Source organism: Chelon labrosus (genome assembly GCF_963514085.1).
Source record: "Chelon labrosus genome assembly, chromosome: 5".
Lineage (NCBI taxonomy): Eukaryota > Metazoa > Chordata > Actinopteri > Mugiliformes > Mugilidae > Chelon > Chelon labrosus.
Window position 1 is genome coordinate 29363406 of NC_140341.1, and position 24042 is coordinate 29387447.

The window sequence follows — 24042 nt, forward strand, 5'->3', positions numbered from 1 at the left end:
TCCTGCTGTGTACGATCCACAACAAGCTACACCAGTTTAGTCACTATGTTAGATTATAATTGCCTAAGGTAAGGTTGTCTTAGCAATGAGGGGGGCTTTGGAATCTGCATTGGTACATAGAGTGAAAGGGACTATTGTCAGGGTAAGACATCACACATACACCCGATGACTGCCTGCTTAACCTCCTGATCTGAATGTGACTATTTCTGCTCTCATGAGACCCCATGGGGGAAAAAAAAGTATTGTTCAATAATGATCCCTCATCCAAGGGAACTTTTACGAAAGCTGTCATATTTGTGGACAACATGTTTGGCTGTTTGGCTCAGACTCCGATGAGAATACGTAAAAGTGTAGCATGTCCATCTGCTTTTGAAATCCATAGTTCTGTGCCAGTTTGACATCACTGGTTCAGTGTGACTCATATGACATGCTATTATCTTGGTAATTTTAGCAGTATAATGTGAACTATTAACTGGGCTACTTTGGTATACATGTTTGGTGTCCAATAATAATTCTTCCATTTATCTTTGTTAATTCTGTCAATTTTCTCTGTGTCACATTGTCTTTGTTATATGACTCAAGCTTCCCTGACTCTGCTGTCTTTCCCCAGATCACTGACCTGACCCGACGCATGTCAGCCATTGAGAACTTCTTGAACCGCTTAGAGCACAAGGTCACCTCATCATATGACCAGGTACAAGCATTAAATGTCAAAATACCATGTTTAGATTGTAGTGTATAAAGGTATAACTATATGTCAGGGGAAAGATGTATCATGGTCTGTTTTCTACTTTGGATGTCTTTGATTGGAGTAATGTCACCCTTTTGGTTTTGGTCTCTCAAGGGGTTCTGTTTCTGGTAATAAAAACCGAATGCCAGCCTTACAGTTTCAACTTGCACTGAACTGTATTTGGAACAAATGTAATGGGAAAATGGTCACTTATAGCAATGAACCCACAGAGAAAATCCACCAACAGCAATGGAATGTCTAAATGCAGCTACTGTTTGCTCACACCTTTGCCATGTCAGGTTTATTATTAACTGATAATACTGTAATGAGCTGTGTTTGCTTGTCACTTGTTACTTATTATACTGCCTATAAAAGAAAGTGGCAAAATAAAAATGCAGCTTTGAACACCAGCTGTCCCTATGTAGGAAAATAATGGTCAACAATTCAAAGTTGTGCATGTGATCTTTCTGCAGATTTACTGGTATATATAAACGTGGGTTATTTGAAAATGAAGAGGGCCTCTTAGTTACTTTTATTTTATCCTCTGATGCATCATTAGCGGTGTATCATGTGGCTGTTTATGTCTGCTTTAAATTGAGAATTAGGTTCCTAAATCCACATAAGCCTCATTAGAGTTTGAGCCAAAGCTGCAAAAACAGCAATCTGAAAAAGAATGCAGAACTTAAGCTCGTCCGGTAATTAGTGGCTAGTCAGCTTCAAATGAGAGTAACATTTGATCTCTCTTGTTGCAAAGCACATCTTAAGTCAATTTGCATACAGCACATGGTCCGACGGTTTTGTCAGAGCAGAGTCTGCACGTGACACGTCTGTGCCTTTGGGATTGCTATAGTAACACAAGAGTTGTCATGTTTCATACAGCTATGTGCTTCATGAGTCATACATTTGTCTTCCAGACCCGCTAGTTCTTTTTTATGATCACATGCTTGTCATCGACATGGACTTACATGTGTTTGTAAGTGTTTCCTGCTGATTCATTTGAGGTGAAAACGCTATAAAAGAGTCTTAAACACATTCTGCAGGGACACGTCATTCAGGACCAAAGACTGATAAACTACAACATCCATTATGCAGATCAAGCTGGTGATCTTAGTTGCATCGTTCTCTCTTCTTTCCTGTCGCCTCTTTACTGCCTCTTGTCACCAAATGTATCAAAAGCCCAGAAATAAGATTAAAGTTAAATGTCCCAGGTTAAAGGATTACAGTTCATCTTCACCATATTGAGGAGCTTCATTGTTCTTTTTTTTGTATTAACTGTAATATAATACTTCAAATTAAATTACAATATTTGAATGCCCGCTAAAACGAGCATCACTTAGTGGTCTACTCTAGGGAAAAAGCAGACCAGATAAATGCACTGCTGTGGAAAGGCTAAATTAGTTTAACATGTACATTCAACAAAGCTTGATGTGCTGTGTCCAAGTAGCCAAGATATGATTGCTGTTTTGTGATATATTTTCAGAACACAATTAGGGCTGGTTTTGGAAGGATTCTTTGAGGTTTTAATGAGTTAATGAAATGCTACAAACCCCATCCCTCCCAGGAATGCATCCAGGGATGTGGTTACATGGTCTGTACCCTAGGCCACCATTGCACATTGTGTCGATTCCATAGACTGCAGAGTACAGTACAGTCTGTGTGGATTCAGTTTGTTTTGATACTGTGTAGAGAATTGGAGAGGAAACCAGTGAGAATGCTATCAGCATTGAACCACTGAGGCGGTCAGTTCATTCCATGGTTTCATGTTTCTCAGGCACATTTTCTCTTTCCCAACCAGGCTCCTCTAACTCCAAACAGCACCTCTCCTCTTCCTCAGTGGGAGGAAGCGGACCTAGAAGAGCTGCAGCTCAGACAGAAGCTGAACGAGATGACGGACAACATTAGCGACCACAGCTTGACCTCTGATGAGGATGAGCCCAGCAGGCCCCAGTCCTCCCAAGAGATCCCGGCATGGAGGAGCACACAGGGGGATCTCAAGCCTTCCAGAATCCCTACCAGACCCACATCCAGAGCAAGCACTGTGATCTCCAGACTTGAGGAGGAGCCGTCTGAGGATGGCTCTCAGAAGGTGGAGATATTTGTCGCAGAAATAAATGATCAAATAAGGCAGGGGAAGTTTTGATTCTGAATTCTGAAGGATGATTAATAGAAAGACATACATCGTAAACATCTGGCTTGCTGCACATTCTGTACGTACTCAAAACAGCATGGCTCATGTAATTCCTCACCAGCTCTGCTGGACTCCAGTTCAAACACATACAGTAATAAATCAAGTCACACAGCTGTGGCATTTATTTTCCCTGTGCAAATATCTCTCCCAGATTTTCTGAAACAGAGAAAGGATAAGAGAGAAAGATACTTTTGAGCTTTTTTGCTAAACTGGCTTAATTCTAAGTTGGCTGAGCTGTTTTCACCTCACCTGACCTTCCAGTTCTGTTTATTACCGAACTTTCTCTGAGATATGTATGTAGATAAACCCGGAAATAATTATATTGTTTGAAGGCTTAGGAACACTTAAAAGCACACAAAATGTTGGCAGGTCATATTAAGAATAACAAGAAATACTTCTTAATCAGAATTATTTGTTGGTTAGCCATCAAGTTTAAGATGTGATAAATGCAGCTTTGCCTCAAGACAATGCCGAGGCGTTGTTATAGAAGGAAACATAGGATCAGAATTTGGTGAAAATGTCAGATTATTCTTTGGAACGAGGGACTTCCTTGTCATCAAACCGTGGCTAGACTGAAGGTTTCTAAAGGCACAGTTTGTGAAGCTGTAAATCTCCTGAAAGTGTAGAACACAAGCTTTGTTCACTGAGAGACAAAAAGGCATTTCGATTGCATGTACTGAATTGCTAAATAGAGAATGCAAAACTCTAATTAAAAAAGTTAAAAGAAGAAACTGTGATCAAAACATGTTGGAGTACCACATTTTATGAGTGTAGTAAACCCAGACTCCGTTTTTATTAGAATATGAGTCTGGTGACCCACCATTTGGATCTCATTAGAATTAATGAATAGTAGAATAATAGAACAATATTCATAAAATTATATAAATATATATATAATTTTTTAACTACAAACATCATTGTTGTAATATTTGTCTGGCAGATCCACTATTCGTCAGAAAGCCTGGATTTGAAGGAACACACCCTAGATGAGGGTACAAGGGCAAGCTTCAGAGGTTCAACAGCCATACTCAATGAGCTGGAAGACCAGATAGCTCAAGCAGCTGCCAATGTCCAGAACGCTGAGTGTGAGGTAAGGAAAGGCTGAGTTAAGCATGGCTGGTAGTATGTCTGTGAAGATTCTCAGTCCTCCAGGTACAAGGTATGTCTAAAACAGAGCATAAACAAAGGCAATTTGGGTTTTTCTTGAAGATTTTTCACCAATCAACCAAATAGCTTGGTGGCTTTGTTTTAGCTTTGTTTTACACAAACCTCGCTGGTAAATTAAATTGAGTTAACAAAAGAAAGTTGAAGTGAGAACCGTTATGTCTTTTCTTTTCTTTTATGTCCTCCCAGGTCTCCTACATAGAGAACAGGATTGCTGCTTTGAATGCTGCCGGCATGCCTGTGGATAAAAGAAGAAGGGTAACAACGCTTTATTTAAATCGCAGCCAAAGTCTCAGAGTCATAGACGTCATTATACAAGTATTCTTCATACAGTCCGCCCTCTCACATTCAAACTAACCAATAAGATAACTTCTATCTTCAAAGCACGTCTACATGTAATTAATGTTTGCAAAGCATCGAATTGCCAAAAGATCCGATAGGCCATGTATTTTCCCATGTTGTGACATTTTTTTCTTTTTTTGTTATCTTTGTTTGTCTCCCACTTTGGTGTTACACAGTCTGCTATCCCGATCCAAGGAAGAAGACTTTCCCACAACCTTTCCACAAGTAAGAACCCACGCTGCTGCCCTTGAGCATGATCCCCAGAGCCTCGCAGCTCTGACTCCAAACATCTTAACCTTGTTAAACTCATGGAACATGATGATCTGCTTTGTCAGCCAGTGAACACTGTGTCCTATTGTACTGCAGCATTAGATTCCCCAGTTTTAGCGCACACTCTGATTCTCCACATGGAGAACTTTAACTATAAATAGTAGACTATTTTTTTTTAACGGTCTGTAACTTTATATAACTTTGTGAATGTTAAGTTATATTTCATCCTGCTTAGCCAGTGAGAAAATCTTCGTTGAGTTAAGAGTTACTGTGCCCTGCTCATGGACTCCTGACCAGTTGTTATCAAGATGGTGTTATTTAGAGAGTTCCTAAGTCAGGTTTTGACTCATTCTTTAAAATAAGCTTATTGTCGGTGCACAAGCACAAGAAGTGTACTCTGACTTCCGAACAATTCTTAAAAAAACAAAAAACGGTTCAGTATGTGTGTACAAAGCAACTGCGGTATGTTTCCAGACCAGGTGGACAGGTTTGTGAGGAACTCTCTCTACAGGGGCTCCCTGACACAGAGGAACCCAGTGACAAAGCCCAAACCCAGGGCTACCTGTGCGGTATGACCCCACTCTACGGTGATGGGTGCAGTGAAGAGTTCACTTCCAAAATATAATTGCTGCTATTTGGAAAAAAAAAAAAAAGACGTGTGCTCTGAGGAAAATAAACACGATGAAAAGTGATATCATTTGAAGTGTACTGAATATTGATCTCCAGGGCGTTTTATATTTTGGTAAATAATTTTTTTTTGTCTCTCTTACCTATAGTTAAATGAGAGGATTGGTCCAGCTTTCATATCCATATATTACACTAAGTAGAGTTCTAGAAAAAGGTTGGATTTATACTTCTGTGCCGTATTATCTGTATAAGCTCCTCCTGTTGTCAGTGAGTGGCTAATTTTCTTTTCCCTTACATATTACTGAGGCCAAGTAAACACTGCGCTGAGGAAGCAAAAGATAGTCAGTAGTTCTCCTCCTCATTTGCGAATATCTAAAATGTTCTGCCCTCTACTGTCATTCCTTATAATGAAGGAAAGAACACAAATAGTTCAGGATGACAGTGATATGCTTTTTAGTAATGCACAGACACATGGATCTAACTTCAGCTCTATGAATCTATGTGTGTAACTCACTCTCATATCTATGGAAATATGTGAAGGTAGGTAGGTAGAGCGGGTTGTCCACGAACCAGAAGGTTAGCGGTTCGATCCCCGGAATGTGCCGCATGCCGAAGTGTCCTTGAGCCAGACACTGAACCCCCAGTTGCTCCCAGTGCGTGGCACTGGTGTGTGAATGTGTGTGTGCTTGTGTGAGCGAATGGGTAGATGTGTCTGTGACTGTAAAGCGCTTTGAGTACCAATAGGCCATTTAACATTACTGTTTATGAATCTAGCTGTGGCATAGCATGAAGACGGAGTTGCCAGATCAGATATAGCTGTTTGTTTCCAGCTCAAAAACTGTCAAACGACTCAAGATATTAGTTTGATTGTTTGTTTAGTACTTTAACACCAACTCTATTTTTACCTTTCCAAACCGCACAAATTGGCCAACGTGGAAAGCAGTATCAATCTTCTCATCTAACTTTCAGTCTGAAAGTAAATACATATATTTCCCAGAATGTCGCTAATTATTCCTGAAGGAGTAGTAGATGTATTTTTAGAAGTGAACTCTTCATGTTCCGATCACACTGGGCTTTGACTTCTTTTTCTCATGAATCTCCTGGTGGCTGGTCTCCAGACGAGTTTCGGGGTGGTTTGAAATAACTTTATCTGTTATATTTTCTTCTTATTTTTCAATCAGACAAATTCTGTGCCTTCAATGCATAATGACAATGAATGTCTACTTCATTCAGCTACTCATGCCAATAATAAACTGCAAGAATCGACTTACCAACTAGCAACTGAATCTGAATATTTTTATCAATTGTCATTTTACACAAGCTTTGGAATTTTGAATTCTCCTTTGAATAAAATTTGAGATGCAATATACTGTAAGGGGCTTTCCACTATGTATGTGGCTGTATGACACATGCATCTGCAGGGGCATCACTGTATTAACTGTCACGATTACTGAGAGTAAAAATAACAATAATAATCATTTCAAAAATAGGCATGCGGAATGTCGTCCAATCTCACTTTATCATTGCAGCAAGTACAATTCCATACAGACCACATAACCACTTAGAAAGAATGAGAAAATAATGTGTTGATAGGTGTTGATTTCCTCTTTGACGTGTCATTAATATGCTGTCAATTCCCTGTTATACTCGAGCCATCCACAGGTTCATAAATGTTAGCTCAGGCAACTGTACACCTGGGTCTCTGTCTAAGATAGAAACAGTGATTTTACTAACCCAATCAAAGCATGTAATGGTTGATTGTATTATTCATTGATCAAACAGCCAATCATGGTCCGTCTCTCTCTTTCTCTCTCTTCTTACAGAAACCAGTAATGACGCAGGGTTCGTGAGGAGGAGGCTGAGTATAATGTGACTGAGCTATATATTGTGCCCACATTTATTAGTGCATACAGTTTGTAACACACTGGAACGTAGCTGGAGTGTATGTGTGAGTGTAAGTGTCTAAGCAAAGATTCCTATTTAAAATGCAACAGCTGTACACTAGGATGGGGCTGCTTATAAGCATAATTTAAAAAGTGTCCTTTAGATATTGCTATGTTATTCTACTGGGTTAGATCCATACAATATCCATATGTTATGAACTAGCTTTGCCTTGCAAGCATTAACACGCATGTTAATGCATTTACTTTGATGTGCAAAAAAACAAAAAAACATTTGTTGTGTTGATCTGAACACACCGTGTGACTGAAACATGAAATGAATACTTTAAATCCTGCAGTTGCAGTCAGTGCAATCCAGTGCAATAAAACTACTGCAAGCCAGTTTTAAAATAAGTATATTTTTTAATGTTAATGATGTTCTGTTGACATGTTTAACAATAATTGGCTCTGTCAATGTGAGAAATTAGAGTTGGCTGAAAATCGGACTGATGTTATTATAGAACAGTAGGTGTAATGTTATTGTAAGATTTCTGTAACGTGAAGAACATGACTGAAATATACGTAAAAATATATACAGAAAATATAGGATGCACACTTTGTATTATGGTACAATACACTGATTAATAAATGTTTAATAAAATTTTACATTGCCTCCATAATCAGTACCTTTACAGTGACTCAGTGAAGCATCAGCAGAAAGGTTTGCTCAGAGTGCAGTCATTTTTATTTTGTCTGGTATGTTTTGCAGAGAAACAGTCATATCCCTATCATCTTCTTCTTCATCTTCTATAACTGCTTATTCCTGTTAAGGGTTGCGGGGTCAGCTGTCATTGGGCGAGATGCGGGGTACACCCTGGACTGGACAGGTCTCCAGTCTATCACAGGGCTAACACAGAGAGACAGACAACCATTCACACTCACATTCACACCTACGGCCAATTTAGAATCACCAATTAACCTAACAAGCATGGACGGTCTTTGGACGGTGGGAGGAAGCCAGAGTACCCGGAGACACAGACACAGCAAACTCCACACAGAAAGGCCCAGTCGGCCCCATGGATTCGAACCCGGGATCTTCTCGCTGTGAGGTACCGGTGCTAACCACCTCTCCACTGTGCCACCCCTATTCCTATCAGTTCATCCTAATTTAGTCACCACAGAGACCTTTGCAGTTGTAATAACCTCCAAGCCAACTGACTAGATGACTCGACTAGAAACCTGCAGCAAACACACATTCATACTTCAAGGCGCTGTAACTTTTTTATACACTGAACTAATAATATAAATTGTGTAATTTGCCTTTAATCTCCAGCTGAAAGTCTGTCATTAACTCATTTAAGTTGTGACTCATACCGATTCGATACAGTTGGTGTCAGGAGATTGTTAGGGCCACTCCATATGCTTCAGCTTGTGTTTTTTAACAGAGTTCATAGTTCAAGACTGCTTTGGATCATTGTTCTGTTGTCAGTTTTACTTACGTGACTAATTTCAAGATATTTGCAGTCAGAATTTGCTGTTCTTTAATCCATTCTTTCTCCATCTGTATAATGTTTCCTGTGCCTCTGACCCACCAGGTGAAAGCAGAATATTTCCGCCCCTGTGATTAGCAGAGCGTTCCTTTCATCAAACGCTCCTCCCCTTTGTTCTCCAGGACAGAACAGAACAGCTCAAGCTGAACTTTATGTGTCCACAGCACTTGTTTCCAAAGTGACGCTGGCTTATCCAGATGTTGCTTTGCATGACCTTTTTGATGAGGTCACAGGTGAGATCTCCCTCCGAGGATTCTTCCATCAGGAGGCCCTGTCATCAACGGTGTACAGTGGAATGATGCACGACCACTTCTGCGTCAACTAAACTTCCTGAACCTCCTCTGCAGCCATATAGGGATTCATCTTTGCCTTCCTGCCCAGCAGATGTGCAGTTTTATATGAGAGTTATCTTGCTCCTCCAAGTTTTCTTGCTCGGAGAATTTACCCAAGTGATAACTCCTTTACGAATTCAAATGAGTCAATAAGACTAACAAGTTAATGAAAATAGAGTAGCAAGGTACCCAGACTTTGTACATGCCCCAATTATTGTCATAAAATGGGCTTACGGTATGTAAGCATTCTTGAACTATATTCTGTTTTACCTTATTTTCAGTCATACAGTTTGGTATCTCCATGTATACAAATTAACTGTTAATCAGTCGGCCCTCTAAATCTCAATTCTGATTGTTTATTGTTGTTTATTGATCTACTGATCAAGCTTCTTTCTTTTCTTTCCTGTTTGAAGCACTGGTGCAGTTAATAACTGTAGCATCAAACAGCTACTTTAGTAAATCTGCATAATCTTTAATGGAAGTGTGGAATGGAAGGATAACATCATTAGTTGTACAGTATTTAATTTTTCTGTTCACAATGGCAACTGTCTGAAAACCTCAGATCATTTAGGTGGCAAACTTTAATGCACTGCTCCAAAAAATAATAATAAATAATAATTTTGCATTTGGCTAGGGTCAGTGTCACTACTGGTAGCATGAGGCGATACCTGGACCCTACAGAGGTTAGATCAGCAGTCCAACTACTCCAGGATGACACATCAATACATTGAGAGAAGGTTTGCTGTGTCTCTCAGCACAGTCTCAAGAGCATGGAGGAGATTCCAGAAGAGAGGCAGTTACTCTAGGAGAGCTAGACAGGATCGTAGAATGTCTTCAACCCTTCAGCAGGACCGGTATGCTTTGTGCAAGGAGGAACGGGATGAGCCCTGCCAGAGCCCTACAAAATGACCTCCAGCAGGACACTGGGGTCAATATCTCTGACCAAACAATCAGAAGCACACTTCATGAGGGTGGCCTTATGACCCGACGTCCTCTCGTGAGCCCTGTGCTCACTGCCAAGTGTGGTGAAGCTCAATTTGTACTTGCCAGAATTGGCAGGTCTGCCACTCACAGCCTGTGCTTTTCACAGATGAGAACAATATCAATGATCACATATGACGTTAAACGATCTGGAGAAGCTGTGGAGAACATTATGGCCCCTGTAACAGTGTTCATGACTGGTTTGGTGGTGGGTCAGTGATGGTCTGGGGAGGCATATCCATGGAGGGGTACACAGACTTCTTCATGCTAGACAACAGCACCCTGACCCATATTAGGTATTGGGATGAAATCCTTGGACACATTGTCAGACGCTATGCTGGTGCAGTGGGTCCTGGGTTCCTCCTGGTGAATGACAATGCCCAGCCTGATGTGGCTAGAGTATGGAGGCAGAGGATGAAGGAGTTGAAAGCAATGGCTGGACACACTTTCACCTAACTAAATAGGTGTTCTAAATCCAGAAGAACCCCACTGGGACATTATGTTTCAGTCCATTCGACGCCACCAGGTTGCACCTCTGATCTAGAAGGAGAAACCTCAGGACACCATTCGTTGTCTCATTAGGAGCATGCAAACTACTGAGTACCATAGCGTGCAGCATCCTTTGATTCTCGGGGTGTCTTTGAATTCAGCCTTCTGTAGGTTTATCATTTTCTTTTCCATCAAATGATGTAGCATCCTTTTGTTCCTAGCACATTACCCAGTCCATATCAGTACAGATGTCCAGCATGATTTATTTCCCATTGAAATCTGATGTGCTTTCAAAGTATTCCTTTAATTTTTTGAGCAGCGTGTTTTAATTAGATATTGGAGCATTGCATATGCGTAAGTCATATGTGCGTATGTAGTACGTATACTTCTTAAGATGTGGGTGACATCAGCGTATCATGACATTGCTGCCCCTCCTGCTGGGATATAAAGACAAGATGAAACAACTGATAAGTGGAAATCGAGAGACCCTGAGAGACCAGGACCACAGGAGCCTCCTTATAGAGTAGGTGAGACCTACATCAGGCACCACACTTTCCTCAGTCTCATTACAATTACTAACTGCTTTTGTCTTGTCACTGGGATTTATGTCACCTCCCTGACTTTACTGGAAGAAGCAGGTGAAGTTCGGTTCTGCAGCTCCACAATTTCCAAGTGGTAAGTCTTCACATTTGTTAAAAAAACTAAAATGCCTTGTAGTGAGTTGCAAAACCAGTTTGCGTGTTGTTTGGACCTGAAGTCCATGTAAAGATAACACAGCATCTAAAGTGGTATACATCTAAAGAACTGTTCAAAATCCTGATTGAGGTGCTTTCTGCTTTAACCCTGTCATGTCTTCCAATTGACACATTGTCCATTGACGCTAAAAAAAAAATAAAAATTAACAAATTGTTAATGTTAATTTTTGCGGCCGCTGTGTCAGTGGTGTGGTGCAAAGTACAATTAATTGAAACGACTAAAGTCTGTGGTGGAAATGATTATTTTTTTTTGTCATTTTCTTCATTTGTAGAAGAAGAGAAGAATAAACCAGTAATTGAACTGGCTTGCATTGTGTCATGCCTGATGGTTATCTGTGTCAGCTGCAAATTGACAAACCCATGTAGCACTGTAGCACACTGTGGTTTAGATGTGACTGATTTTGCATGCTGGGTGTGTTTTATTTTCACTCCAGCTCCAGCCATCATGAGGTTGTGTGCTGTACTCTGTGCTCTCTTGCTGCTGCTCAGTCAAGCTCTAAGTGGAACTCAAGGAGATGGTTCTGTAATTATCAAAAGTAAGGTCTCCCCAGACTGCTCATTTCTCAATGATATGTGGCACAAAAGGTGTGCCAAATGTATACGCTGTTATCTTATAAATACTGTGCATTATACCATTCTACACAGCAAATCAACAATACAAGTTGACATATTTTACAGTATTCCAACTGCATTTTACTTTATTGTTAAGTATTATCTGCTTATATTATCATAATCAATAATACTGATATATGGTTACAAATTGTAGTAAAATAGTGTCTGGTTTTATAAAGCGTCTTGAGACAATTTGTGTTGTTATAGACACTATATAAATAAAACTGAATAGAATGTTATTTTGTGAAGTAATCTTTTCTGAACAAGATTCGGCTATGTATAAAGTGTTCCTGTTCCTATATTACCATGTCCATTGTCAGCATTCTTGTATTGGGACTCACTGGGAGACATGTTAACAGGCGTTAAATGATTTTGGGTGGTCATAGTTGCTGGGTAAGGGAGTGAATGACTTTGCTTTCTTTTCCATCCACGTTGCCCAGCTCCAGACATCGACCCCTCCTGGTATACAGGCAGAGGAATCAGACCGGTGGGGAGATTTGGCCGCAAAGTCACAAGGAGAAATTCACATCTGGCCTTCATCGTAGCCAGAGTTTATGGCCCAACAGCTGGCCACAGTGTTTGAATCACACGGCAAAAAATAAAAAATAAATAAAAAATGCTATGGTTACTGAGTGTTCATTTTTCACTGTTCATTGTGGATTTATGTTATCGACTTAGACTTTTATTTTGAATAAAATTACAATACTACATTATATATCTGTGATTTGTCTGAAACATGTCATTTTAAGAGAAACCCCACACTGACTGTAGTGGGAAGAAAAGACTTGTCACTACAATGAGTCATGTAATAGCACTGAACTACACAACTAGTATACTACACACATATTTGCTCCTCAGTTGCACATGCTGATACATTTCTTCAGCTCAAATTGGTGTTGTTTTTCAGCCATGGCATATGGAAATGTCTTTCTTTTCTGGCACCATTCACTTGAAACAGAGCTGCTTTATGAGCACATAAACTATCTTCTTGGTTCTCTTCCACATTGTGAAGCCCATCACACATGCTTATTAGTATCTCTCCCAATGGCACATTCTTTCCCACTCCACCCACAGTTGTACAACGCTGCAAGTTGTCACTTGGACAAATTGGCAGCAAATCCATATCCAAAGTGATAATGGGATATTTCACCAGACTGTTCACAACAACAGATCATTACCCGCTGTACAGCAAGCTGATCTTCCCAGCTATGTGCTTGACCCTGATAAGCAAAAATATAGCAAGCAGGAATGATTTGATGAGCCTTAGAATCAGTGGATTATTTACAACTCTCCCACACCAATGGCATGCACAGCAAAAGTGCAGCGCCTGCATAGTAACTGTCTACGTGGTTTTCTACAAACACTTGGATGTCAAGCAAAATAGACAAATGGTCCAGTCACATTAGAGGGAAAATAGAGCAAAGGGTGCACCTATAGCATGGTAACATGCTTAACATGTCAATATTCATATGGTAAGGCCCCCACCTACTTGTGGTTCTTTGAATTTCAAAAAGTAGAATGGGAGTAGACACTCCCTACTCTTAAGGTCAGGCTTAAGACTTTCCTTTCCTGATAAAGCTTATAGTTAGGGCAGGCTCAGGTGACACTGAACCATTCCTCAGTTATGCTGCTATAGGCCCAGGCTGCTAGGGGACTCTCCTCCCCTCCTCATCCATCTTCTTGAGAGTATCCCTAGCCTGGGGTTGTGTGTTTCTGGTCTGTAGAGCAGCATACTACTAAAATGTTGTCGTGGTCTCATCAGCCTGCCCTGTCTTCCTGGCCTCCCGCAGCTATCCACTCCTACCTAAATGAACAATTCTCCAACCTGCCCATGATGCTGCTTATATTCAGTCATTATAGCAGTTAACTCAGCTGTTATGTATACTTCAGCAATATCTCTTACTCTTGCATGTATCACTGATACCTTCTCCTCCTCTCTACTCTCTTTTTCTGTCTCTTACCAGCTGGCCTCGATCAGATGGGTGCCTCCATATGAGCTCGAAGGTTTCTTCCTGTCACAAGGGAGTTTTGCTTGCTCAGGGGGTTTCAGGTTCTGCATTCTGTAAAATGTCTTGAGACAATTTGAAGTGTTATTGACGCTATATAAATTGAATTAAAATAAAATGTAACGAGGTTAGTAGCTAAACAGTTGCCATCAAAATGGCATTTTCTAATTATTCAGTAATAATTTCATACTCAAATAGAGGTATGTCAAGCTTTTTATTAAAGAAAACACATAATTGTCAAACCACCAGTCCAATGGTAAGCATGTTAGTAAATGATCTCATTACTTCTGACTCAGCTAACTACAGTATGTCAGGCACATGACTCTCATCAGTATGTTTCACAGCAAAGCCTATTGTACTGTAAAGTTGGGGTGGCAGAACATCCAACACATGTCAACCCTAACAGGATTAATAGTCAGGGTGCAATTACTTTTCAAGCACTTTCATTTGCAAAGGTATTTGCTCAGCAAATACTTCCTGTGTTGTCTCAATAAAAACATTAGCAATATTCATAGACTCCACTTCGTAACTGGGTAATCATGATTTCATAAACATTTACAGCTCTACAGCTTCACAGCTTTAAATTGGGAACATCTTGGCTGGGATCACTCAATATGATTGTACAGCATGTGCAAAATTAGAAACAGCATAACTAAAAGTAAGATTTATACATAATGACAACTAAATCATTCCTGTTTTATTTTTTTGGCATTTCATCCCCTCCGTGTGAGGTGTTCCTTTGTTTCTATAAGCTGCACACACCAAACTGGGACCAGCAGTCTCCCTGGAGTCTTACAGAAGCTTGGTTCCAATCAGCATAATAAAGCCTCGTTTTACTGATTTATTGTGTAAGATCTCAGCAATGTTCTAAATCACCAAGTAGTAAAAAGGCATCACTTGGGGCGATTCCTGCAGAGAAAAACAGTTGTGTGTATGAAAACCTGCTGGACTATTGTGCAAAAATGAAGTGACTGACCGCAGGGGAGAATAGTTACTTTATAAATAAGGCAACAGCTGTCTAAGCAAAAATAATACTTTACCAAATGCCAGGGGTCTTATTAATCTTCACTTGTATTATTTATGATTATTGTTGCCATGTTTGATATAATCCAAAGCACAGCAGGATATTTGGAAATCATTTAGCCAGGAAAGAAAAATAAGTTCTGCATTTATACAGCCATTAAAAACATTAGAAAATACAGATAAATTACATATCAGCTGTAGAAAAAACAAACATATCCAGTGCATTATAGTGAATATACACCAATCAGCCACAACATTAAAACTGACATTGACAGGAGAAGTAAGTAACATTGACCATCTTGTGACAATCCAATGTTCTGCTGGGAAACTTTTGGACCTGGCATTCATGTGGATGTTACTTAGACATGTAGCACCCACCTCGACCAGACCAGGCACCCCTACCCCATAGCAATGACACTCCTTGATGGCAGCAGCCATCCCCAGCAGGATGCAGCCTGACACAGACACACACACAAAAACGCCTCAGGAACAACTAAAAAAAAACATGAAGAACAGCACAAGGTGTTGACCTGGCCTCCAAATTCACTAGATCCAAAACTGAGCAAGTATCTATGGGATGATCCACAGAGGCCCCTTCCCTCAACCCATAGGACCTAAAGGCCCCCACTAACAACTGTTACCAGACACCACAGGACACCCTCAGAAGGCCCATGTCCATTCTCTGATGAGTCACAACTGTTTTGGAGGCACAAGGGAGACCTACACAATATTAGGAAGGTGGTCATAATGTTATGCCTGATCGGTGCATGGTGTATCTTGTTTATTTTCAGTAATCCAGTCAGAATTACCAATGTTAATACAGGCATTTCTCATCACACTCTATGGTGTCTGTGTTGAGCCAAAACAACTAATCTCAGAGTCAAGACTAAAACATAGAGTGGCACAAAATAGAAATGGTGAACACTATAGTATTATACATTTTACATTTAGAGTTTCTTTACTGTCAGATATCTGAGTCACTTTCAGTATGTCTTGGAGTCACATGCCTATGAACGGTTTTCAGACACCAATGCATGAGGACGCATCTTGTTGTAGCATGGTGCAAGTCCATTCAAAATCCACTGTGGGATAAATTTAAGGATTTCATCTATCTATCTACACTATTTGACTTCATAAAGGGCTCTATTGTGTAGGAATCCTGGGGGTTTCATCACATGTAAATAGAAGGCAGGCAGGAGACACTGAGTGAGGGCAGTTGGTATCAGTTCAACATCTGGCATGGATTAAGACTAAAGGGGGGTGCTGCCATCTGGATCCTGATCCTAACCCCACTGAACAATCAATACAGCCAATTTAGGATTAGAAACAAATGGCACAACTGGAACACAAAGACTCAAGATTCATTATTCTGAATGTGATAATGGAATAAAAAAAATTATACTGTACGGAGTGATCAATCTAATGCATATTAAAGGATAAATACTGTGTTGTGTCTTGGTTGGTAGGGTCAGGACACAAGGACGCATAGAACTATAAATTCTGAATCTTAAGCCTTTCATTGAGATATTTTTACTTGTACCATCTTCTGAATAGTGCAAACAGAAAGAAAAAATATAGGCAGCAATGCAACTGACAGTCACACAAACTAAGGTCCAACTTTGCAGCAGGATGCCAAAGGTAAAAATGAGTCATTACGATGCAGTTCCACAAGGGGTATCTCCTGCCACTCTGACAGAACTTCCTGCTGTCCTCCAATGTACTCGTACACTCTGTGGGCTGAAACAGAGCTCTGTTACCAAACACCTCACACATGCAGCTGTAGCACACAGGAGCAAGCAAACACTGTGGAAGCCAGGATTTAATCTGTTGCAAAAACTGGCACCTCAGACCTGATGTGTAGCTTTCATGCTGCCAATCCTTTCGTTTACACTGAGAGTGATTAATTACATTTGCTCCTTGTATTAGTATCTACTGCTCTCTAGTGGCACATGAGTTGCTGTTCTTTCTAACATTCACATTCATTCCCTAAGATTAGTCTGTCAGCTGGACAGAGAGACGGGCCTTTTCAGAGTGCTCTAGTTTAGATTTTAAAGTAGGTGAGGTGAGTAGTGAGAACAGTTGAGTTCAGGGTGAACTAAATTATTAAAGTATGCTATTTCTTCTATTATTTTCTTAATTCTGTCCACTTTAACTTACCAACAGCTAGAAGCAGCTCACTGACTTGGTCCCCAGACAAGGCTGAGGTCTCTGTAAAACACAAGCCCTTGTCACTGGCTAGATTCTGAGCTTCCTGCAGGATGACAGAAAAAAATAAAAATAAAATAAGAAGAAAGGAAGTGTTAGTCACAGATTAAGGCATGCTTTAAATGCAATATTAAATGAAATAATATTGCGTATTAAATTAAATGAAGAATGTTCTTTCCTCTCTACACATACTTGCACTGATACTTGTCGATCTTGAGTCAGATCTCCCTTGTTGCCTACCAGCCATATGACAGTGGACCCCGGAACGTATTGTTTCTCGAGCTCTTTGAGCCACATCTGAGCTCTGATGAATGTTTGCTATAGTGACACAGGGACACACTAGCACACATAGAATACATCGACCAAGATGAAGTGAAATAGGTAATTTCCGTTGTTAGATGTGTGCTCCTCTTACCCTTTTGCTGATATCATAGACCACAAGTGCGGTATGGGCTCCCCTGTAGTACAGTGGGGTGATGCTGTGGTATTTTTCCTGCCCTGCCGTGTCCCATATCTCAAAGCGAAGCGTGACATCGCTCAGATGCACCACCTGGGTCAGATAGGCACCTGGGGGAGCATGACAGCAGATGGGATTATTTTGTTTTCCAACAAGTCTATAGAGAGGAATCATTCATTCATTCATCTTCTATACCCGCTTATTCCTGTTAAGGGTTGCGGGGGTCGGCTGGAGCCTATCCCAGCTAGAGAGGAATCTTGCTGGATCAAATTTATGGAGTATACAACTGCAGTTAAGGAATCTTGGTCTTTTCATGTTACACGTCAGAACTAATACATTTAATTTCTAGCATTAGATGAGATGGTACAGTATCAGTACGGCCAGATTGACTTCTACAGAGGGCCAGATGTTTGTTGTTGGGCCTCTGCTGATCATTACAACATTGAGATTGGCTTAAAAAAAGGCAGTCTGATAAAACACATCTTTACCACAAATCAGCAAAATATTACATTATGTTGTATACATACAGAAAATATAGACAACAATATATCTAATCAATAGTTCTAATTGTGCCTGGTTGTTTTTGCCTGTCTTGTTACCCTGTGTGTGCTTTCCCTCTCCATTTTACCTGACCAGTTTGTTGGTTTTTACACCATTTTTGTGCAGTTCATACTAACTTAAATCATTCTATTAACCAGTAAAAATAGGAGGTGCTGTTTTTTAACCCTCAGATATTGTCACAATATGGTTGTTATCCTCTTCCTACTGTTTTTCTTCTGAGCTATGCTAACCTTCTCCTTGCTCTCGCTTTGTATTTAGCACACAGACATCATCAAGTGTCAAACTAGCTAAAGTTAAATCTTTACCTCATAAGAACTTTTATTGTACTCTAAGTTAGAGTGTCATGAACTCACAGCCTATAGTGGGTGATGAACTCCTGAACTCATCCTTGACAAATCGCAAAGCCAGACTGGACTTCCCCACACCAGAGCTCCCCAGAAGTACCATCTTAACCCTGAGGGTCTGCACTCGTCTGTCCAAAGTGACACTGCGCTGCTGGGCTCCTCCTCCCGGCACCCTTGGGAGAGTTTCCCCCATGAAAAGGTTTGGTTTAAAAACAAAACAGAACAGAACACAGGTTGGACAAGACAGAAGTCTGATCTGGCTGCCTGTTTTCTGTTAAGAAACAACAGCTGTTTGAGATTGTCCAGCGGAGTTAATGCGCTTTCTTCATAAGAGTCCCTCACTGCGTCAGCTTCACCTTGAAAATAAAAGTAAAACCAAAGTGCAGCCTTTACTTGTAAAGTGCCAACTTCCTTGTACACACCCACAGCTGAGCCATAAAAAACCTCACACTGATGACCGGAATGGTAAAATCAATGTGGTGTCAATGACACTTGGGGAAATCTGTAGTGTATGCAAACAGAAAGTGAACGGGCAAGGGGAAGTTTTGAACATTTGTCACTTCTATTGGACACAGGATATGTAACAATGCTTACTCGTTCAAAATTGCACACAGAAGCAGAATTGTCTTTTTTTCAGTACATACACACCGGCCTTGCACCGACCTTTCATGACACTGTAACAACACAAGAGGGCAGTGTTGCATGTGTTACAGCTTGGCAGTCATTTTCGCCACTGTCTATGTTAATGTACCACCAGCACTCAGTCTATTTTTTGGTAAACTCTGGAAAACTACCGAGACTTTCAAACTAAAATAATTCAGAAGGCAATATGTTATGTCTGGGGAGGTTCTCGGTCATCCAGGTCATGGTAGATCTAAAAAACCAAGCTAAAACAAAGACAGCTGGACTTGTTGAGTTTTCTTGTAGACGTTTCACCATTCATCCAAGTCACTTCTTGTTCAGACTTCACACTGGTGGGGAGTCTAGGTTTTTATTTGGAACACACGTGGATTTTATTGTCTTTGAAATTCACATGACTAAGGGCTATAAACAGCTCAGTACACACCTGAAATTGGTGACCAACATCCTGTTGCTGGAAGTAAAAATTGGGTTGGAAAGGGACATTTTAAAAGAAAAGAAATAAAAGAAAAGTTTTGTTTCCTCAATATTGCAAAATATTGAAGGCCCATGTAATTCAAACAGAAGTTATGACAAAAGGGAAAAAGCAAATGGTAAAATACCAACATCTGCACAGGTCACCATGAATACACATTTTATTGTACTAAGGCAGTTACATCAAGTTTATGGTCTCCACACTGTGTTTGACTAGCAATGTGAAGCCATTCAAGCCGAAGCCATACCTATCTCTTTAAGAAACACAACGCCGTTTTTAGAGCTCGCTGGTCATCATTAAAAATAGCAAAGGGGGTGTGAGAGAGTGCGATAGCAGCCTATGCAGGACAGGACCTGTGGTTTCTGTCTGTAAACTGAACCCCTGAACATGTATGGCGTCCCCATCCAGAGGTTGATATAGCGTTCAGTGCCGCGCGGAAACCTCGGTCGACACCCTCTTCCTCTTTACGGCCAGAAGTGCACAAACTAGAGGTGTGAATGACTGCACGTGGATAATTACGACGACAAAAATCATTTTAGCCCCGCTCCCCATTTTCTGCTAAAATAATGATAACAAAAGCGCACACAAATCCACTATATTGCCTTTAAAGCCAAATAGATGTTGACAATTATTTCGCATCTGCAGTGTTTTAAGCATAATGCCTAAATCAACTTTTAGCGTTCTATGTTTCAAATACATTGTTTTTATTTGGAATGCATGTCATATTATATCCCCTTATCTTTACGTTTCTTTTGTCCGACAGCACTGAAGGCATCTTGATTGAGCACACTCTTTGAAGTTCGTGAGTGTGGCAGGTCTGAGTAAACTGTCGTGAATCTAACAGGTGGTGGAAGTCACTCCTTCTGTATGAAAATAAAATCATTCGGGGTTTTTTTATTCTACTTTTTCCACACTTAAACTTTCTTTCTTTTTTTTTAATGTTTCTGCTTGTTTTTTTGACAACGAGGGACAGGTATGGACGCTGTTTAAACAGGACAGCGTGAAGTTACAGGAGACGTTTCTAGTAAAACGCACCCGAAAGACTCCGTCACAGCTTGAGGCAAACTTCGCAACGAGCTCGTGCGTCGCTGCAGAAACACAGGAAGAAGTGTAAGACGGATGTATGACAATGACCCGCGCTGCGAACGGGACCAGTCACGGTTTGAGTCATCTCTTCGTCTTCTAACTTCTTATTTTAGCCATACATGAGACCCGGTGGCTTCAGCCGCGGCTCTCTTTGGATTATCGAAGGCGCTCCTGGACCGCGAGTGTGACTTTATCAACAGCGAATTGGATGAACGTTTGAAGAAAACATGGGGACTCAGGGAACAGGACGGAAAAGATCTACCAAGAAGGAGAGGTCGACGGCCGAGGACGATGCCCTAAATCTCATAGCTAGAGAGGTGAGTAGAGAATTTGTCAGACGCGGAATAAGTTTCTATGAATAGTGTATTTGTAGTTAGAAACAATGGTCCAACTTTAAGGAGCCGAAACGTGTTAAAAGCAGCACCTCTAACATTATGACCCTAATACTGAGGACAGGTACCGACATATTTGTTGCTCGAGAGGCTGACACGCTCATATTCAGTAGCACCACGTTTTTTTATGAACGCGCAGTGTGTCCTAAAGTTGACATCCTTATGAACGAAACAAGATATTAAAACACTAAGTGTATAATCAAATGCCACTATCATATCCAATTAACTTTGAATTTCATCACTGCCTTTAAATAACCATGGTTTTTACCGAGTTTGCTGCTGCCATTGCTGACAGTTTCCCAAAGCCTGCCCAAACCTTTTTAGACTGATTTCCTTTCAAAAACAGAATATGAACATGCACATTCTTTATAACACGATTCATATTTTGGGGGTTGGACTCCTTTAATGTGTGATGAAATTATGTTATTGATGCCTGATATCATCCACTAGTTGCAAGTAGGGTTTGTATTAAAAACCCTTCGTTGTCTGGTCCATTGGGCCTGAGAGTTGGCATATAGAAAAGCATCTACTCTAATTTGCCAGTTCAGGTACACTAGTGAATTCTAATACAACAGTCCTGGACTTAATTCCCCTTCATGACTGTAGTCATATACAGGTTATGTTCAAACCCAGAAAGGTGGTAATTAAACTTGATGATCATTTAGGAGGATGTAGTTTGTGGTGCTGGATTGAATTAATCCAGTTTAACTGAATGCCGGATTCATTCAAAAAATGTGTTTCTATTATTTAGCCTAGCCCATAGACTGCAGTGGGGTTGTCAAAATAATAGCAATACGTGTCGGTACAATACAGTTCAATAGTGCTGGAAGCCACAGCCTCCAACACGAAAACACAGTTGAATCAACAGCTCTCTCTGTTGTTTTAAGCAAATGCTGAATAAACATTACCTTCATGGAGCTAAAATATAGAGCACAACTGTTCCCTCTCTCTCTCTCGCTAGTGAGTGTAATTCTTAACCATGTAAATTGATTTGTATTATTGTAATTTATATGAGCATAACCAAATGGATAATTCAGTTTAACAGCAGGTTTTTTACAGCTGTTTATCTGCTAGTTGTGATGACCCAGCTGGACAACATCCTGCCGTGAAGATCGGGCCGGAGTGGGCTCATGAATCTGATATGCCAGTCTTCCAAATAATATGGCAAGGCTGTCAAAACAGCACTTAGATGCAATTTTGCGGCCGTACGTGATAATCATTGTAGAAGTCTGTGCTCTAGACTACTACAAACCCACCGTGGCAGCTCTCATAAACACGACCTACAGCTGATTAGTTTGGTTTGCTGTATTTAGGGATAAACCATTCATGCGCTAACCTGCTTGAATTATTGGGTGGTGTTGGCAGCAGTCGCATGTAGTTGTTTCTAATGGGTGCTGAAGTCATGTTATGACAGGTTTACACTGTTTCATTGTTTCTAGTCCTTTATATTATTATGAGTCTAGTGCGGGGTGAATAGATGTTTAGTGGTAAGAGTAATGTCTAGTTTGTCAACAGGACTTAAGTCACCCTGTTTGAAGTGTGATCCCTTCACCCTTTTTACACCAGTGCTGCTCATATGTAAAGCTAAATATCAATATCTTAGATTAATTTCAAAGTTATTACAACAAACAAAGCAACACCATACATGTCAATACCTGTTCAAATAAAAGCCTTACCCAGAAGTGAGATGGTGAGCATTAAAACCTGAACTTACAGCCGTCACCCTGATTCACCTTGGAAGCCCTTTTCAGCTGGGAGGAAGTTAGGTCTGTGCTAACCCAACCCGGATGTTTCAGCAAATTTGCATGTCATTTCTAACTGACATACTCATGCTCTGAAGTCTTTTTTTTTTTCTTTTTCTTTTTTTTTTTAATGTAGCTGTGCATATCAGTAACCAGTGTCAGACTCTGCAGAGGTCTGGTTGTTTGAGCGTTATCTTCTCTTAACTGCTTTAGCTGACAATTTACACTGTTAGGGTGTCTGAGGTAGCACATTCCTGTAGCTGGTAATCATTTTTTTTTGCAGTCTATTTGCAGTGGCAGGAATGTTACCCAGCTGAGGTTTGAGGAGATGTGTAGTTTTACGCAGCTCATGACAGTTAGTCAGTCAGTACAGAGACAGCTCCAGCACAAAAAAACTATGCAGTAAATGTGACTGTTTCTGTCACACCTGTGCACTAAAGAGATAGTCTGTGCCTTTAAATCACAGATAGGTCAAGTCCCTCTCTGGCAATTCTCTGACAGGATGGTATGCCAGCCCTGATGAGTTGGCCCATTCTGCAAAAGAGATTTAAAAATAGATGCTCCTGAAAGATCAGCTGTTGCTACGGCCCAGATTTAGATTGGGTCTGTGAGTGGGGGATGGGCATGGAGGAGGATGTATGTGGATCGTCAGCTGGCCATGCTGCCCGCATGGACACATGGAAACTGCAAGTTTCTACATGGAACTAATGGCCACCGTTACAGATGTTTGTTTGTGCATTGTAACAGTACGTTGGAGATGCAGATAGTCTGGGCCTCTGTCTCAAGTTGTGGTGCATCAGACAGTACCATGCTGCTGTACAGTTATCTGTTCTCATAAGTATTACAGATTTCTCAGAAATTGTCAGTACTGTAAACCTGACTAATTGTGGAAGAAGTGAGAGAAGACCACACAGCAGGAAAGAATGTCAACACTGAATATCAGGCTCTTAATTATTCTGTACTATTGGGGAATTGGTTCCCTACATCTGTCAAACAATTTCAGTTCGGTTGTAAACACTCATTTGTACTGTAGCTTGAGGTTGGCACGCTGTAATCTGATCTTGACTACTTGACAAAAAAAAAAAAGCGACAGCGATTTGTATCTATTTGCTTATATTTTCTGCATAAGATAACAAAATGAAGATTTCTACATAGCTGCTATTTAGTTTTAGGACTATGGTATTGGAATTCT

General features: G+C 40.5%; 3 protein-coding genes across 7 annotated transcripts in view; 2 read left to right on the forward strand and 1 right to left on the reverse strand.

Moving 5' to 3' along the window:
* Positions 1–8113, forward strand: part of mlphb (melanophilin b) — a 29868-nt gene extending 21755 nt beyond the window's left edge. The window contains exons 9-15 of the mRNA XM_084544377.1: positions 611–694; positions 2526–2816; positions 3859–4008; positions 4272–4340; positions 4601–4649; positions 5169–5263; positions 7145–8113. Of these exons, the coding sequence (XP_084400503.1) occupies positions 611–694; positions 2526–2816; positions 3859–4008; positions 4272–4340; positions 4601–4649; positions 5169–5263; positions 7145–7171 (765 nt within the window). The 3' untranslated portion in view covers positions 7172–8113. The remainder of the gene's footprint in view (positions 1–610; positions 695–2525; positions 2817–3858; positions 4009–4271; positions 4341–4600; positions 4650–5168; positions 5264–7144) is intronic.
* A 7680-nt stretch (positions 8114–15793) lies between these two features.
* Positions 15794–18844, reverse strand: LOC311487674 (ras-related protein Rab-17-like). The gene is made up of 5 exons (XM_084544028.1): positions 18526–18844; positions 17570–17721; positions 17347–17472; positions 17107–17200; positions 15794–16686 (listed from the first exon to the last, which is right to left on the reverse strand). The coding sequence occupies exons 1-5, from the start codon at positions 18707–18709 to the stop codon at positions 16556–16558; spliced, it is 687 nt and encodes a 228-aa protein (XP_084400154.1). The 5' UTR covers positions 18710–18844; the 3' UTR covers positions 15794–16555.
* Positions 18845–20462: 1618 nt separating this feature from the next.
* Positions 20463–24042, forward strand: part of lrrfip1a (leucine rich repeat (in FLII) interacting protein 1a) — a 39452-nt gene continuing 35872 nt past the window's right edge. For 4 of the 5 annotated variants that reach the window (XM_084545063.1, XM_084545059.1, XM_084545062.1 and 1 more), the window contains exon 1: positions 20463–21033. In XM_084545063.1, coding sequence (XP_084401189.1) covers positions 20944–21033 — 90 coding nt within the window. In that variant the 5' untranslated portion in view covers positions 20463–20943. The remainder of the gene's footprint in view (positions 21034–24042) is intronic. The other variant, XM_084545060.1, reaches the window with a different exon arrangement.

What these genes read in the sequence shown, in the direction of transcription:
- LOC311487674 (XM_084544028.1), bottom strand. Translation starts at nt 18,709, where the DNA reads ATGGGGGAAACTCTCCCAAGGGTGCCGGGAGGAGGAGCCCAGCAGCGC. An exon ending in TCTATGATATCAGCAAAAGG is followed by an intron (nt 17,473 to 17,569) that starts GTAAGAGGAGCA and finishes GTGTCACTATAG; the next exon opens with CAAACATTCATCAGAGCTCA. An exon ending in ATCGACAAGTATCAGTGCAA is followed by an intron (nt 17,201 to 17,346) that starts GTATGTGTAGAG and finishes GTCATCCTGCAG; the next exon opens with GAAGCTCAGAATCTAGCCAG.